Here is a 17,050-nt window from a genome sequence, read left to right on the forward strand (position 1 = left end):
CCGGGACCTGAAGGTCATCTTGGCTGTTAGGCTCACGCTCTGCCCGGGCTCCTGCTGACTCACCGCCGGCCGACCAGGACTAATCTGTGTACGTCTTGGGCCACCATTGGTCAAATATTAGTCACAGCGCCCATTTAGTTGATGGACTTGAAGAAAGTGTCTGTTCTCCTGACACACTCTGGGGCCCGAATGTGGTTTTCTCAATCCCATTTTGACCTGATGTGATAGTATTTCCTCTCCCTGCTCTTTGCTGTTTCCAGAATCTTTTAAAACTGTTACAGTGACACACTTCCTGCGTCAAAGGACTCCCACTGACATGCTGACTGGCTTTCACTCCGCGGATGCCTGAGGGCAACTTCTCGTCGTCTTTGGAAAAAAGTTACCCTTCTTACTTTGTTCTTCTCTGGAATATTATTTTAAGATTTCTTGGCTTACTGCTGAGTAACTGAGTATCTGATCTTTCATATTTCTGAGGAGAAAGTGGTTGTTATCTCCACCAAAGAGGTTACGATTGTATGATGGTTTGTCAGCAGGTTTAGGGAATATCTTTCGGCCAAATTTTTATGAAACTTTGTGGAAGGATATCACATAAAAGTGAGCATCGAATCCGAATCAAGGGAAATGCAATTCCAACAAATTTATGGGACTTTTGGTAGTTTAGTTTTTTAAGAAAGTCATAGAGACTGAACATTCATGTTGAATAAATATAAAATAAATAAGCAGCCATTGAGCAAGGTTGTGGGTGATTCAAGTTTTGACATGCTTTTCAGTCAGTATTTATCAATAGTGCAATTTTCATTTTATATACTGACTGAAATTGTGACATGTTTATGTGAAATCAACCATACATAGAAAGAGCAACCAGCTTTCCTTATTTCCTTAACATAGATTGGGCAGGCAAGGGCAGGGGTGTCCAAACTTTTGTCACTGAGGGCCACATACAGAAAAACAGATGAAGGGCTGGGCCGCTCACTAGAGGTCAGGCATATTGCAAGTTAAGTTGTAAAAAATCAATCAAATAGGTAAATTATGCTTGATACTTGATTATACTTTAAGAAATCAAACAGCCTACACCATAGCTCTCCATAGGGTATCATTTATTTTGTTTGCAGCTCATTCCATAAAACAGAAGCCTCAGATTGCATATAATAAGGGGAAATATGAAGGGTATTTTTCAAGCTTGTTAAGCAAATTAGTTATCAGGCTTTTTTTTTTTTTATGTATCGCAGTAGCCTGTTTCTCATGTTATTCAAGTATATCATGTCTGAGTCAAACCAATGGTCAAAACTGACCACTACAGAATACATCATCATAACTTAAGAGGGTACGAAGAGTTTTGCAGTGGGGGAAAAAAAATATGGTTTATGTCACACTCTGCATAGACAGTAAACAAAAAGGAGAATATGCCACTTTAGGATTTCCCTTTCCTGTTAAACTCAGTGACTCAACAGCCACCCATGGGGAAAGACTGAAGAGCAGAGAGACCTGAGGCATGGAAAGTAACAGGGACAGAGTGATTCGGTGAAAGTGAATAGCTCTGACTACCCTACCCATCACTGAAGAGGGAGAGGTAGAAAAAAGGGAGCAGGGAAAGGACGGAAAGAGGGGGAAATGACTGGCGACTGTGTGGGAAGAGAGAGAGGAGGGGCTTAGAAAGTATGAACTTGTGTATGATTTAGCTGCAGGAAGCATTGAGAAGAGGAAAGATTGCAAACAGGACGCGGTATACTCACGCTTTTAGCCTTTACCGAGGACGTGTTTTCCTCATGGCTTCTCAGAGGAGAACTTTTTCCACCGGGTCACACTTTTTCTAGTGCACTCCTTCGCTCCTGAGAGTTGTCTTGTTAATAATATCCGGAGCATTTAGTGTTTGAACCCGTGCTGTTTTTCCCTCACCGTGCGTAATTTCTACCCGGGATCGAGGAAAAGGCGACATCACAACAACACGAGGACGAGGGATCAAGACAGAAATAAAACCAACTGGGGGAAAATGAAAGGCGTCTTGGATATCTGCTTGGTTTTCTTCATGCTGTACACTCCCGGCGTGCTGTCCTTGTCCACACGTAAGTTGCACACAGATGTCCATCGATGCGCAAACTTCTGGGGTAGGCTTTTTTGATGGGTTGGGAACAGGCTGCCCTTTTTTTGGTCCACTAATACCTGTTTAATCCATGTGTCACTCAAATATCTGACTGTAAACAGCTCTGTGGCAAAGTGTCCTGCTGTGGTATGCAGTATTTTAAAGATAAAACAGATGCAAAAATTGATTTCCACAACAATATAACACATATTAGGGTGTTAGTCTGTGCAAACAGAAAACTACAGTCATTTGTGGTATAAATATAGCAAAAATAATGTGTGGGATCAGTTTTGGAAACGGGTTAGTCAATGTAAACATTACAAGGCCATATAGGACATTATATTAATATCATGGGATGGAATTAGTATTTTAAAGGATATTAATCTGTCAATCATTTAAAGAAACACATACTAATCACATTGATCCCTTTTGGTAATTCTGTATTTAAATAATGTTTCCAATAAGATTTACAAATATACAGAGTTCCCATAGGAGGATAAAATATGTAAATCCCCTATGTAAATACAAAAGACCCACATTGACCCCTCTTTGGTAATGCTGTATGTAAAATATGTTTCCAATGTCAAATAACGCTTCTGATCCTGAAGAGTCCTCTTGCTTGGATCCACTCTGGTTTATTTGTAGACACAAAAAAAAGACAAATGCCACTTTGTCTACTTGACACCTCCTGTTATTGATGTGCTCCTGCTGAAGTATATCGGTTGTATCCCTGCAGAGAGAGCGGCTCTCCCAGGAGGCTGCATTTCAACAAGTCAAGGCCATAATTCGTTTAACACATGGGGGCTTTAGGAAGCGCAACAAACCAGTGACATCATTTGCCTGGGTTTTTGAGAATGTTAACCGGCAGCTTAATGCACAGTAACGTAAATAAATCAAAGTTATGTCTGCTTCCCCTGTTAAGTGGCTGGATTAGTTTTTATGGTGAGCTCACTGGCAAAGAGCAGCTCCTCTGAGAGGATCTCCTGTTCTTCATCCTGTTTGAAAGGCGCTAATAAAAGAAAGTATAGTTCCAGGGGCTTAGAGTCAACAATGGGCCTTAATCATAAGCTGCCCTGCTGTTTATTACAGGGCCTAATTGGTCATTACTGTTTTATTCACTATAATAATGGAAGGTGCTTTCCTTTCATTCGGCATGCTGTGGTTAACAAATGCCACTGAAATTAAACAGTTTAAATGAGGAATTCTCTTACCAACATATAATTAGTTTTATGCAGCTCATGATCCCATAAAATTCAGGTTCAGATAACTTTATTTGTACCCGTTGCTAGATTTAATTTCAGTTTATAGCAAATTAGGAGGAATCGATGTTGCACATGATCATTTAATAACAAATATTTGACTCTGAAACACATAAAATCCTTAAATTTCACTTTAAGTTAACTTCTTCATATCCCATCTCTCTCCTGCCTGTACTTGTACTAGTTTGATTCATGTTGGACAAGATAATCTCTTGTCTTTCCTTTAAACGCATCAGTGAAATACCTAAAATGTTAGCTCAGTAGAATCAAACAACAGAAAAATATCCGCCATCTCCTCAATCTCCTTTCAGATAGTCATGCACGGCTCATTGTCACTAAATGTTGCGTGACTTCTTCCACTTGGCTCGTCCTCACTGGCCCCTCAAATTATTCCACATGTACAGCTATTGAACAGCAGACAGAGGAAAGAAAAGACTTTGAACATGGATGAGTGAAGAGTAAATAGTTCTCTAGAAAAAGAAGAGGAAGTCACGTACCTTTTGAAGACAGCATAAAGAAGTGCCCAAAGACTCCGCATAATTAGTCATACATGTTATTGTAAAGCGTCCCTTGTTTTCAATTCAACTAATCTCCATCCTACTCTGTCGCAGAGTTAAACACTGAGCTTCAAGCACCCTCAGCTTCTTCAAACAAATAATATTTTACAAGCCATTTCCTCCAGTTAGGGTGTCAAGCAGAGACAATAAACAGTAGTAATTGTGTGCATCACTATAGTGTTTAAGCTGGGTTGTAAAAGGGGGCTTCACGCCTGCTCTGGGGCAACAGCCCATCCCCAGCGCCTGGAATACATAAACAGTGATTGTTATTCAGCTGCATCAGCCAATTATTAAGTTTGCCGTATCGAGTGACAACGCCAATGTGCGTGTGTTTGTTTGTACTCGTGTGCGTGCATAAATGTGTTTTGTCACAGCTGGAGTTTTGATATTGATATTAGTGCAATTCTTCAAAGGTGGCTCCTCCATAAAGGACCACACAGTGTCTGTCAGCGTCAGGTGGCGTGCAGCCCAACAGACGTGGCCCCCGGGTGCAGATTTGTAGTTGGTCTGACAAAGTGTTGACGCTCTCAGTCGTTAATTCATAGAAATCATCTCACTCACTTTGTTTTCAGTGTGCCGTCTACTTAGGTGAGCTGCATTTCTTTTTTTCCTCCAATCTGGAAAAAGAAACTCTAAAACTCTACTCTTCTGTTGCATTGGAGACCGGAGAAGAAATAACACACACCACAACAACACGATTATCACACACAGAAATAGTAATTAAAAAATCACAAATATTAATAAGTATGTGAGTATGAGCGTGCTAAAATCCACAAGTTAATCTCCAACTGTTTTTGAAGTTTGCCACTTCCTAGCAATTTAACATTTAGCTGTAAAATGTGTTAACAAAAGGATTCAAACGTAGCATTTATTTATTTTCCGATAAAGCATACTGACAGGTTTAAAAACCAAAGACCACAAGAGAAGTAGTCAAATAGCAGTATCAAGTGCTGCACGTCAAGTGAAAGTAAGAAACTCAGGCAAGAGTTGATGAAAAATAGCAGAAGTTATCCAACACAATCACAAAGCAAAGTGCACTCATTAGGGAAAAACAAAGTTCAATCAGACTCGTCAGAGAAAAACCTCGACTAAACCACCTTGGTTAGCCCACTTTGCAGTATTATAATAATAATCTCCTCTGGTTTGGTCGGGGGAAAAAAACACTGCATTCCCAGAATCAAATGTGCAAATGTGCTGGCTCTACATGTGTTTTTCCCCTCTGTCTGCCTGCTGGGCAGCAGCACACGTGTTCCTCAGAGGAAGACCATTAAATTAGCACAAAAAAACCACTGCAAATAACAAATATCCGATATAATCTTCCAATCACCCAACCTTGAAACTGACCTTTTTGTGTAACCTTCCTGGAGTACTCCTCAACCGTCTTCGTCCATCTCCTCCAGATGTAGCAGTTATCTATCCCCAGGACCCCGTCCTTCGAATGGGGTCCACGCTGACCGCCAGCTGCTGGGTCCACCCTGACCTCGGCGTCCACGCCAGCTCTCTGTTCTGGACGCTCAACGGTCAACCGCTGCCTGGCTCCATGTACAGAGTGCTGAGCCCGACCAACCTCAGTGTGACGCTGGCTGGACTCAACGCCTCCCGGCAAACGTCCGGCGACAACCTGGTCTGTCACAACCACAAGGGACACATCCTGGCTGGATCCTGCCTCTACGTAGGAAGTAAGTTGAAGTTCAGTACGTTTAGAGGATTATTCAGCCTTGTTTCATCAATACAGAGATCATTTTTTAGCTTACGTATTTGGCTAACATTTCTTGAGGAATACCCGTCTGCATTTGTCTCGTCTCCACTGTATGTCAACGCTCAAAAGGGCAAATAAACGGTACAACGGTGAAAATGAAATCAGAAGCAACATGGAAGTAGTGGGCGGATTTTTAAGTGCTGTATTTTATGTTTTGTATTCCTGCTTTCAGGCCAGCAAGAGGCCTTTTTGAGAGTGTCACTGTGTGATGCTTTGGCCACCTGTGTGATCACTCACAGGGCAGGGGTCATTTCACAACAACACATGTTTAATACATGAGGACAATCATTTATATTTTGCATTTCCAAGATTTTATTTGTTTAATGTTTTATTTTTCAGTGCACTTTATTGGGTGTTCCTGTTATCAAAATGTCTTTAAATAACCTTGTTTTCCCAGGGGGCAAACAAACCAAAAATGCTTTTTCGCTGAGAATGAGTGACTTATTACCAATGCTAAAAATGACTGCTGACCCAAGTAATAAATAAAACTGAAGGAATCCTTTAACATTCAAACAAGCCTTTCAAAAAGTAAAGAGCAGCTTCCCTAAGAAAAATATTCCTACAGTACAAACGCCCTTTCTCTTCCCAAATACATACAATGACAGGCCATTCCTAAGACTGTAAAAGGTGATGAGATGAAAAATGACAAAAACTTAGCCATGAAGAAACACACACACACACACACACACACACACACACACACACACACACACACACACACACACACACACACACACACACACACACACACACACACACACACACACACACACACACACACACACACACACAGGGAGAGAGAGAGTAGGAGTTGCAGTCGGGATCCTAATCTCTGTGCGACACTGGTGTTGAGCACCCTGTGTTCTGAGAAATGAGGAATGTTGGCAGGGATCCCGAGTCTGACCAAATCTCTCTCACACGCACACACAGACACACACAAATTAAGAAAAAAACAAACCAATTTAGGAGGAACATCACTAGTGGGTGAATTACTCTCAGGAGGAGGAAGGGGTTGAAGTAATGGCTGGTTTTAACTTTGAACCCTCATGACCCTACATCTTCCCTCATTGTTTCTCTCTCCACTCTACTCTCACTTCTCCTCCTCAACCATTTCTCTCATCTCTATTTTCTTCCCCTTTCTCCCCATCTGTCCCCCTTTCTGTCCCAGTGCCTCCAGAGAAGCCGGTCAATCTGACCTGCTGGTCCAGGAACACCAAAGACCTGACTTGCAGCTGGGCTCCTGGAGGAAAAGGAGAGACTAACATTAGCACACAGTACACACTCAAGTACAAGCTCAGGTATACACACACAAACACGCACTACAGCTACACTGCAGAAAACACTTATCTTAAAAAAAAAGTTTTTGTATTTATTTCAAGACCTTTTTGATGATTGAGCTAAAAAAAAACGCCACTTTTTTTCAGTCAACTCCAACAAATCAGAGCATATACATATCACACACATACTTTCTGTAATATAGTGTATGATTCTGCCATATGCCTGTAAATGAAGGGGTGAAGACTGAGCCAAAACCAAGCAAAACCAGGTTTATTCAAATTGGTTCAACTGGTTACTGGTCTCAGTAAAATCAAAATTATCAGCAGATTTTATGATGCTGACATGCCTCAAAAAGGCCCCAGAAACCTGCTAAAGTGGAGCTGGAAACAGGACAAAATACCATATCTCTTTGGCAGATCGTATTTTAAGAAAAATAACATCATTGTTGCCAGAGGGTGAAAGCCTTTCGCCAGGAGAAAAAGTCACATTTCAAGAGATTTAAGGAAAACGGATTTTCATCTGGGAACGATACATTTTGGAAAATGGGTTTCAGATGCGGTTGTAAGCTCTTTTCCCATTTATTATAGTTAAATCAGCAATTTGAAAGCACTAAAAGAGAAACAACCTGACGTGCAGTGCCCGCAGGTTCTTCAACCGAATTGAGATCTCTCGCTGCGGTCAGATTAGTGTAAATAAGGACTTAATAAAACTACTTGTGTCGGTTGAACTCTTAACTGGTAACACATTATACAATAAATTATGTATTGCATGGTATCGGTGCTGCGCAGAGTTATTTGAGGTATTTTCTGTTTTGCTCCCAGGTGGTACGGCAAGGAGAAGGAGTGTGAGGATTACACTCATACACAGCCTTACTCCTGCAGCATCACCCGGGACCTGCACCTCTTCACGCCCTACGAGATCTGGGTGGAGGCCTCCAACCAACTGGGCAGGGCTGCCTCGGATGTCATCACACTCGACATCCTAGACGTGGGTGAGTGTGGGAAAAAGTGAACTTTGACCTGGTTTATTTTACAGTTTTTTAAGAGCTTAGATCCCAGTGTGAATGAGCCTCTAGGGTATAATATATGACAGGGGATGCTAGGCTTTTAGGCTTGTTAAAAAACAGAGAAATGTCTACCTGATTCCCCTTGTCACAGCTTAAATAAGACTACGACTTGGAAAAGGAAAATGGAAAAAATGAAACAAACAATAACAAGTCAAACAATAAAATGGATACAGTGATTAAAAATACTTTCTATTTTGCGTTGCGTGTCTCTTTACAGAGCAGGTTCTTTTTTCTTAACCCTAGTTTAAAACCCCCATGCTAGCGTGATTTTAGCCGGATTAGATGATGACGTTAACTCAAAATAAGTTTAAACTTTACACATATTTGATGTTTAATTTTGTTTATCTTATTATTGTTTGGTTTAAAGAAATGGTCAGTCATTTTGCTTTTATTAACTCTCTTCTCTCTGTGTTTATTTCGGAGCTACTTGATAGAGCAGAGAGGCAATTATCCTAGCTTAGCATCGGGACTGTAAGCAGGGGTAACAAGCTAGACAAAACAAAAAAAAATACATCTTCAAGCTCCTCTGAAGATTATTAATTAACACGTTGTATCTTGCTTGTTGTTAAATCATTTGGACAATTTGTGGTTTTCAGTAATGTGCCAGACATATTCTTAGCTGGTAGCAAGTTTGCACACAGCCAGGCTAGCTTTATCCCTGTTTTAAAGTCTTTATCCTATGCTGTTATAATTTAAAAGAAGGAAACAGGATTGTATGCAAAATATTAACTCAGCACTTTATATAAACTATTGTGGAATCAAATTTAAAAACATATTATTTCTAAAGATAACGAATAGGTCTAAGCGGAAGTTTGGTGCAAGCATCGTACAAGTGCTACAACAAAGAGCTACAACAAGTTATCTATGATACTTTCAAATGCTAAGAAAGAAAAAAAACACAACTCAATAAACTTAAAGCTGGTTGAAGCAACAACAAAGGGAAAAACTCAACCGTAGTGAAGCGGTTCATTCCTGCCTCTATTTCTCATCTCGGGAATCATCAAATGTATTTTGTGACCCCGGGTTTGTAACAATGATTAAGTTCAGCTTTAGCCTCATATTTTCGCTCTTAAAATGTGGAAGAGTATCACTTCACTTTATAAATTCATCTCCTTTATTCCTACAGAAAGGAAATTGGCTCATGTTCTGGTTTTTGGGGAGAGAAGGTTGTTCACAAGTTCTCATCCAGCTTTACACTGATATGAACTGAGCGGTGTTCCCTTTTAAAGCTTTGTTATGATGTCCGTTGCCTCGACTAATGCGGTTTAAGCTAAAAGACCACAAGATCAAAATTCTTCTCTTCACTCATTATCTCATAAAACAGACACACACTCACACTCTCACATGCTTGCACACACCTGGACAGGCATAGGTGTGTGACGAACGGGAACGCCCTCTCCTTTGATGAGCTCATTTTCTCTTTACTCATGCTCACTGGACACACATTCATAGACACACACAGAAGACACTCGCTAACCCCCCGTTTTTGTGGTGCTGGAATGTTCCACACTGATCCTTGTACATAATCCCGTCTCCAAGACCCCCAAGGCCTGAGGAGTTTGGGCTTTGAGGCTTTAAGACTTGGACCTGAAATAATACAACATGATTAGCTTGGAGCTTTTCACCTGGTTCAACAGGCTCATAGCGATGCCGGGGAAATGTACAGAGAGCAAAACCATGTAGAGCTTTCGAGGTAAACACGTCACCGGCGGGAAAACAAGCGTCCATCAAACTGTAATCCTTTTTCCGTTCCCTAATGTATGCACGCACACCTGTTTACACACCCCGAGGGCAGGGCAGGGCCTGGTAACGGTATAGAAACAGAGTGTAGGCGTTCTGGACTTTATGTGTGTGTGTGTGAAGGGATTTTGTTTCGCTCAGATTGCCCTGGCCATTCTTCTCATGCAAGCAGTTTCCACAACAGTAGCAGGTCATAAAACACAGCAGCCACACCTGTGTGGAGGTGATGTGAGTCACTACGGTCATGTCCAATCAGTTATGAAGGCGAGGCAAAAACACCTCCAGTTTTCTCGGCATTCCTCAATCACGGGGATACCTGTGCACCGAGAGACTAGAGGCAACTTGTATGCTTTTTTTTTTACTCCTACAGCATAAGCGATGACATAATGTATGTTAACAATGATTCATCTGTAATTTGCCATGTCTTATTGACTTTTATTGCTTAATGCACATGATATATGGGAACACCACACTTATCCTGAGCAGTGTACCAATTAGGATCTTAATTAAAAGTAATATTCTAAAAATGAATTATCTTCAAATTTTCTACAGAAATCAAGAGCAGCCAAGGGATCAGATTGTTAGTTAACTGTCTTGTTATCTTCAATTGTATTGGCTTTTTCTTTTGTGATACCTAAAGAATCATTTAAAAAACTGATGTGAAAGACTGTTGTCATCTCAATATAAATATCTGAATGCGACCCATATTTACATCACTGTCAATATATTTATTTACACTGTGCTATTGGGCTTCCCAAATGAATGGCAGTCAAATAGAAACATTAGATATTAAATATATTTTTAAATATTTCTTGTTTGTCTCATCTTTCAAATTATGTTCAGGTCAAGGATATGCAAAAAATGTAGATTCAATGTTTTGTTTTTTTGAAAAGAAGCATAAAATGTTGTCATTTCTATTGCAGCCTGTCCTGGTTTGCGGCTTACTCCAAACTTCCACCAGTCAGAGGGTAGTGAAGGAGCCTTTCTGCAGCCTGAGAGACAGAATATAGGGCAAATAGGGTCCAATAAGGCTTGTGAAGCTTCATCCTCTGAGCACAGGAATAATTGAAACCATGTCTTCAACAAAAATGAACAGCTCCGTCTAATGCATTTGTTCTTTACTTGTCATTGGTTTGGGCAATTTGTGTATCCACTATGTATCAAACTTTAGTTTTCTTAGTTTCACTCTCCACTTTTGCGTTAAAATAAAACATTTTTTCTAAGATGAATGAAACTGCATGCCACCCGTCGCCTGTGAGTACGGACACGCCTGAAGTTACGCTTTTTATTTTAGGGAGTCTCCCGTTCCTCCGAACGCTGGGGACCAGAAACAGCTCTCTCGTGTCAACTCCCACTTTTCCACTAAATCTTTCCCATCTTCTTTTTTCCTCTGGGTTAGTCTTGTTTGTTTATGTTAAGGGATGACATTATAAAAAGGAACTGAAGTTGGTATTGAAACGATCTCAAAAACAAAACGTTAAAATAATGGTCTGTCAGCACATGTTTGTTTGTCGAAAAGATAATCGTTGTCAGATGAAAAAGCCTCTTCCAGCTCACACAAGTCAACTCTTCAAAAACTATAAGGAAACCACAAACCTCCGCCAACCCTGAACAATCCCTCAGTGAGCTGCTACACATAAAGACATCAGTCCTACCGATTTAAATTTCAATTGAGCGGATTTCTTGACCCTGCTAACACTGAAATGTAGAAAGAAGCCCCTAAGCTATGGATTTTTGGCTGAAAATAATAATCACGGCCATCTGTCCACCAGAAGTTTATCATTAAGGTCTTAACATAGAAATATACTTGTTAATGGATGTAATGAATTACAAATTGCTCCAGTTTGTTCCTCTCATGAAGTCATTGTTTGTACATTTGAGATTTTGCACTGGTTATGTCATTATAGTCACACAGTTTGTTCTTTAAAACAAAAACAAAAATCCACCCAATCAAATCAAATTATACTGAACATTTTAAACTATTTTCGGACATTGTATAGACCCAGAGGAAGTTTCTCTCCCACACACTCCCCACCTTTGGTCATTCTGTAAGATAATGACATCACTATGTAACACGTGCGCTTCTATTGGCTACTGCTCCGACCCATTGTATATGTTAGGCGAAGTGGCGGCACATCTCTAAGCGGTTGACAAATCACACCAGAGCCAGCCAGCTAACCGATCAGAGCAGACTGGGCTCTGGTTTCACACAGAGGGTGAAAAGAGGTGCTGCAGCTCAGGCAGTATGAGAAAAATAAAGACCTTTTTGAACATTAAAGCATGGAAACATGTCACAGTAGAGACCCAAAATAAAAATAATATGTCCTCTTTAAATTGCTATGAGAATGTCACAGACCAATGTTAAATGGACTGAATTTGTCAAGTGCTTTTCCAGTCTTTGCGACCACTCAAAGCACTTTACACACATTCACGTCGTGCTGTTTGTTCAGTATCTTGCCCAAGGACACTTTGACATGTTCACTGCAGGGGTTTGGGATCAAACCACTGATCTTCCTATTGGTGGACAACCTATCTTGCCGTTAACTTCACTCGGCAGAAGTGAATTTTAGGATGTCAGACTTCATTACAGCCCCTTTTGGATGCATCCTTAGCCTCTATTGTTGGTTTATTTGAAGGGAATAGAAATTCATCTCAAAATGATTTTCTTGAATAATTGAATTATCCTTTGGTCAACAAAATGTCATGTATTTAAGAAATAGGACCTATTGTGGTTTCTGGCTGACAGCCACTTTCTTAACAACCCCCCCATCTCTTCTCCCTCTAGTGACCACGGACCCTCCATCAGGTGTGTCTGTCAGTCGTGTCGGGCAGCTCGAAGACCAGCTGAGCGTCCGCTGGGAGGCCCCGCCTGCTCTCAAAGACTTCCTGTTTCAGGCCAAATACCAGATCCGCTACAGACTGGAGGACAGCCAAGACTGGAAGGTATAAGGACACACACTTATAAAGACATAAATCAGTTCTCTTTGTCTCGTACACACAAACAGATATATCACTGCAGCTGTTTCTCATCCTAATGCTGTAATCACCTCTAATCTAGTTTGATTGAGGCCTCCTCTGCCAGATGGGTTAATAGTTCAGAAACTTTCATCAGCCATAAATCTCAAAGTCGGGTTTTGATCAGGAGAAAAACACAGGCCAGAGCCACTGTGTTTAACCTCTGTTCAGACTTTTAATGAATGAAAAATACAGTGTAAAACCTTCAGCTGTGCAGATGGCGCTTCCCAGGATTCATTTGAGTCCTCTGGGTACAAGTGAAGATTCTCCTGTAATTAAGGGGGAATTACACAGATGTAATATAAGCAAGTCTTTGCTCGCAAAGTGGAAAAAGAAAAGAAGGGGAGTGGAGAGACACGGCGGAGAGATGAGACTGTTTGGAGCGAGGAGAGAGGGACTTAAATCCAAGTAGGTTTAAGGGTTTGGTGGTGAAAACAGAACGCCGTTTTCCCTCCGAACTGGCCCTAATCATGAGGTCATGCTGAGGAATGGAGGGATACATCTCAGCTGTTAATGCCTTCAATATGGCTGTAAAGACGCTCAGCGGTCACGTCTGCCGATTTGACTTCCCCACATCATTAGCCCTCTGATGCCAGTTATTTCCATGTTCTGTTTTCTGTTGTAGTCATTCTTAACAAGTGTTTACAGACTGAATGCCAGAGAGAAAGTGGGGACTATTAGACAAGATAATTAACTGCAGTGTGTGGGCGTTTCCTTCTCTCAATTTATTCGCTTTTTGCTGTACTGTATGCATTGAGTACGTACATGCTCTTCAGTGTTGTTCCTCTGCATATCCAGCTCTGTAATAAGTACCAGAGAGCGGATTTTTACCCGGCAGGCACGATTACATTAAAACATTTTCATAAACACGCTGATCAGGAGTCACTAAACAATGTGGTGTGCATGCAATGCTTAGGTCTGTACATGGTTTGTGGTTGTGTTTTCTACATCTTGACTCTGCACTGTGTTTTAGTTTGCGCACATTGGTATTTAATACTGCGGTCAGACCTCCAACAATTCTGTGTTGGGTCTTTTTTTCCAATAGGTGATGGACGACGTTGGGAATCAGACATCTTGTAGATTGGCTGGACTGAGACCTGGAACTGTGTATTTTGTCCAGGTAAGATCTGGTCTGATTGTGTGTGTGGGTGTGTGTGTGTATTTGAGATTTGGTCCGTTTTAATAATGTTGTAACTTCTCCAGGTTCGCTGTAATCCCGTGGGTATCTATGGCTCTCGCAAAGCTGGGATCTGGAGCGAGTGGAGCCATCCTACTGCTGCATCTACACCCCACAGTGGTAAGCACACACATACACACACATATATATACTCACAGGACGCTCAGGAGGCGTTTTCATGCTCTTGATTACAGTTGTTGAGAACATTTAGTCAATTTAAGGAGGCAATTTGTGCCTCTGATGCAGAAAAAATCGTGCTGTTTCATATTTCTTTACCTTTGTCCCAGCCTGTTTTGTTCTGTATTGGCAGCTTTATTTGTGGCAGATGCATCAGTAAAATCCCATTTAAAACTAATAGCCAAACCAAATTACATTATTGCCAAACAAAAAATTTACAAATTCAATCCAGACTTTGATTGTGTAACTTTGTAGTTGCAACACTAAAGTTATACAAAGAACTGATTCAAAGATCAACCCCGGACATGATTTAAGTCCTGCTGTTCACCGCGGCTACCTGCTGCTGTTGCTTCCCCAGAGTCAAATGTTATCACAACTGTAAGGAACTAGGGCCATGACTATGAAAACAGAACATGGGGTTTAAAACATTTGGATTTACAAGAGCTTCCCATGAACTTTGGCAAAAGTACTAGATTGAGAGGAGAGGTCTTCTATGTGCAGTCATTGCCTGAACTCTTCATGGCTCTTGTTGTACGTAACACCAGAGCACTCATACAGTACTCTACACAGCTTGAGCTATTTCTCAATCATCTCTTTTGCTTTTTATCCTTTAATAGTTGCTCATATTTGCCTGTCTTTTCTACAAGTTTACAGTAGTGGAATGTAGATAAATATCACCCCTGGTGCTCTGTGAGAAATGTCATCACCAAACACCAAAGCCAATCTAACTCATGGATCTTCCTCGCTCCCTCCTTTTCTTCCCTTCATGCAGAGCGGTTGATGTCGGGCTCATGTGACTCAAAGTCCAGCGGGGACTCCAACTCCACCCTGCGCAGGGAACTGAAGCAGTTCTTCGGCTGGGTGCGGAAACACGCCTACGGCTGCAGCAGCATGTCCATGAAGCTGTACGACCAGTGGAGAGTGCTGATGCAGAAATCCCACAAAACTCGCAACCAGGTAGGTAAGCATCACTAAAAGGATACTCAAAAGTCAAATCGCTTTGTATTTTAAAAAGCTGACTGGTAACAGATTGTGTCTTCTTAATTTAGGTTCTCCAAGGGGATAAATCCTAGCAAAGGCTGCCTTTAGGGGCAGAAAAACAAGAACTGAGTGAGTGTGTTTTTGTCTATGTGTGTGTGAGGAAGAGAGGTTGTATTCGTATATGGGTATTATAAGACAATTTGCTCTGGACATTTTGTGCAAATACCAGCTGTGGCCAGGAGAGAACATCCCCTGAGATGCTGGGATTTCTTCTTTATTGCATCTTTTCCAGTCAACATGAGCATTTTTTCTGTCTGAAAAGGTGGACTTGTTACGGACATCCTGGTTTCATCACTAGGAAGACACCATGTGGACTACTCTGCCTACTCAAAGGATGGTGCAACAGGAAAACTCACACATCTGTAAAGATGTTTGCTGCATGTCTGCTCTAAATGTGCACAAAGGTTATCAAAACAGATTCAAACAAACTACAAGTGTTGTCCAAACAACTACAAGTATTCTGACCTTTTTTCTTTTTACTTCACCTGTGGATCCAAAGCACCATCTAGTGGCCGTTCGGCGTCTGTGGACACTGCAAATCGAAGCGTTCACCGTGGTCCTGTTGTAAAAAGAAAAAGCAACACATTATCATACAGTATTTCTAAGCCATGCTTTATTATACAAGTGCCAAACTGGTTCACCCAGCATTCATGTGTTTTTCAGAGCAACAGTGTGACTGATGGTGTTTTTGTATGGAGACGTTTTACTGCCTTTATTTTTGTACTGAATTGTACCAGCATATTTAAAACTGTATAAAGTTATGTTTTATGTCTTAAGTTATGCTTAGTTAGTAAAAAAAATATCAATGACTGAAGTTGTTTTCGATTTCCTACTGTTGTTCTATAAAAATGTTGACAGAAAACTGCGGTTTGGAAATGAGTTGTGTGCACACTAAAGCGACACAATGATAAATGCACCTCCGCTCCGGCTGTTTGATGGATATATTTAATACCCATATGTTCCCATTACTCCAAAAGGTGCGCCATGCTGCTCAACGTTTTTACTGCTGCAGGGATTTCAGTCAGATGTTTGAAAGGAGATATTATAACAGCGGTCTATAAGGAGAACATATCATAATATGAATACAGCATTACATTTTCTCTTCATTCCACCCTTAAGATAAGCAAAATGCAATAAATGATGTGACTTAAATCAGTTGCTTCTCAAAGAAGAAAAAGAGGCTAAATGTATCCAGTAATTTGCTGCCTACATTATTTATTAATAACTCTCTATCCATGGGAATATGGGATTCTACACCCATCATCTTTACCCCAAAGACACAGGGACACCCATTCATTTGTGACTTCAATATTTAAAAATGTTTAGAAGTTTTTAAACTGTGACTGGAACCAGATCTACTTCAAAGTTCAAAACACGTTTCAGCTTGTGTTCTTCGTCTGCTTCTTGAGACTTTTTCTCTTCTCCATGCACCATGGAAGTAGGGTGTATGAGCCATTCAAATGTGTGCAAAATGTGTGAACATGTGTGTGAGTGGACATGGGTAAAAAAGCTTCAACGCTTTATTACTATAAAGAAGAACAAACATAAATCTGCTGACCACATGGTGGAGCTATCTGCACCTAGATATATTTATTTCTACTTTGATGCAAAACAGCTTCCCAAATGTTTTGATGGGAATCTGTGAATGTTCTCCTGCTAACTACAAGAAAAACAGACAACCAGGAATGGAAACCCTGGAGAGGTCCACAAAAAGCTGACATCTTTGACAAATACCTTCCCTAATGAATCAGGCTGCATCTCAAACCAGTCCCACACTGATGGGATGATGTTTGCTGCACAGTCTGCCTGTTCGTCGGGGAAACCTTAGACAGTGGTTGTGTTTCCTGTCAGTGTAGCGGGTTCACCTCCGGTCGGTGACACAGAAGAGTCTGATTACCGAG

At 40.9% G+C, this 17,050-nt stretch overlaps 1 protein-coding gene across 4 annotated transcripts; it reads left to right on the top strand.

Annotated features, from left to right (window-relative positions):
- The first annotated feature begins 1,631 nt into the window (after positions 1 to 1,631).
- Positions 1,632 to 16,468, top strand: crlf1a (cytokine receptor-like factor 1a). Of its 4 annotated transcripts, none has more exons than XM_063908053.1 (10): positions 1,633 to 2,063; positions 5,297 to 5,575; positions 6,824 to 6,953; positions 7,755 to 7,924; positions 12,525 to 12,682; positions 13,800 to 13,874; positions 13,958 to 14,051; positions 14,881 to 15,069; positions 15,158 to 15,218; positions 15,412 to 16,468. In XM_063908053.1, the coding sequence occupies exons 1-9, from the start codon at positions 1,991 to 1,993 to the stop codon at positions 15,172 to 15,174; spliced, it is 1,185 nt and encodes a 394-aa protein (XP_063764123.1). In that variant the 5' UTR covers positions 1,633 to 1,990; the 3' UTR covers positions 15,175 to 15,218; positions 15,412 to 16,468. The 4 variants fall into 4 exon arrangements, with proteins under 4 accessions (XP_063764120.1, XP_063764123.1, XP_063764122.1 ...); XM_063908052.1 differs by having other exon boundaries at positions 1,635 to 2,063; positions 14,881 to 15,065; XM_063908050.1 differs by lacking the exon at positions 15,158 to 15,218 and having other exon boundaries at positions 1,632 to 2,063; positions 14,881 to 15,065; positions 15,412 to 16,467.
- Positions 16,469 to 17,050: the final 582 nt, after the last annotated feature.

The sequence above is a fragment of the Eleginops maclovinus genome, chromosome 19, assembly GCF_036324505.1.
Source record: "Eleginops maclovinus isolate JMC-PN-2008 ecotype Puerto Natales chromosome 19, JC_Emac_rtc_rv5, whole genome shotgun sequence".
NCBI lineage: Eukaryota > Metazoa > Chordata > Actinopteri > Perciformes > Eleginopidae > Eleginops > Eleginops maclovinus.

Bases quoted from the DNA above. Each gene is read 5' to 3' on its own strand.
- crlf1a (XM_063908050.1), top strand. From the start codon at position 1,991: ATGAAAGGCGTCTTGGATATCTGCTTGGTTTTCTTCATGCTGTACACT. The intron at 5,576-6,823 runs GTAAGTTGAAGT...TTTCTGTCCCAG, and splicing joins ATCCTGCCTCTACGTAGGAA to TGCCTCCAGAGAAGCCGGTC. The intron at 7,925-12,524 runs GTGAGTGTGGGA...TTCTCCCTCTAG, and splicing joins ACTCGACATCCTAGACGTGG to TGACCACGGACCCTCCATCA.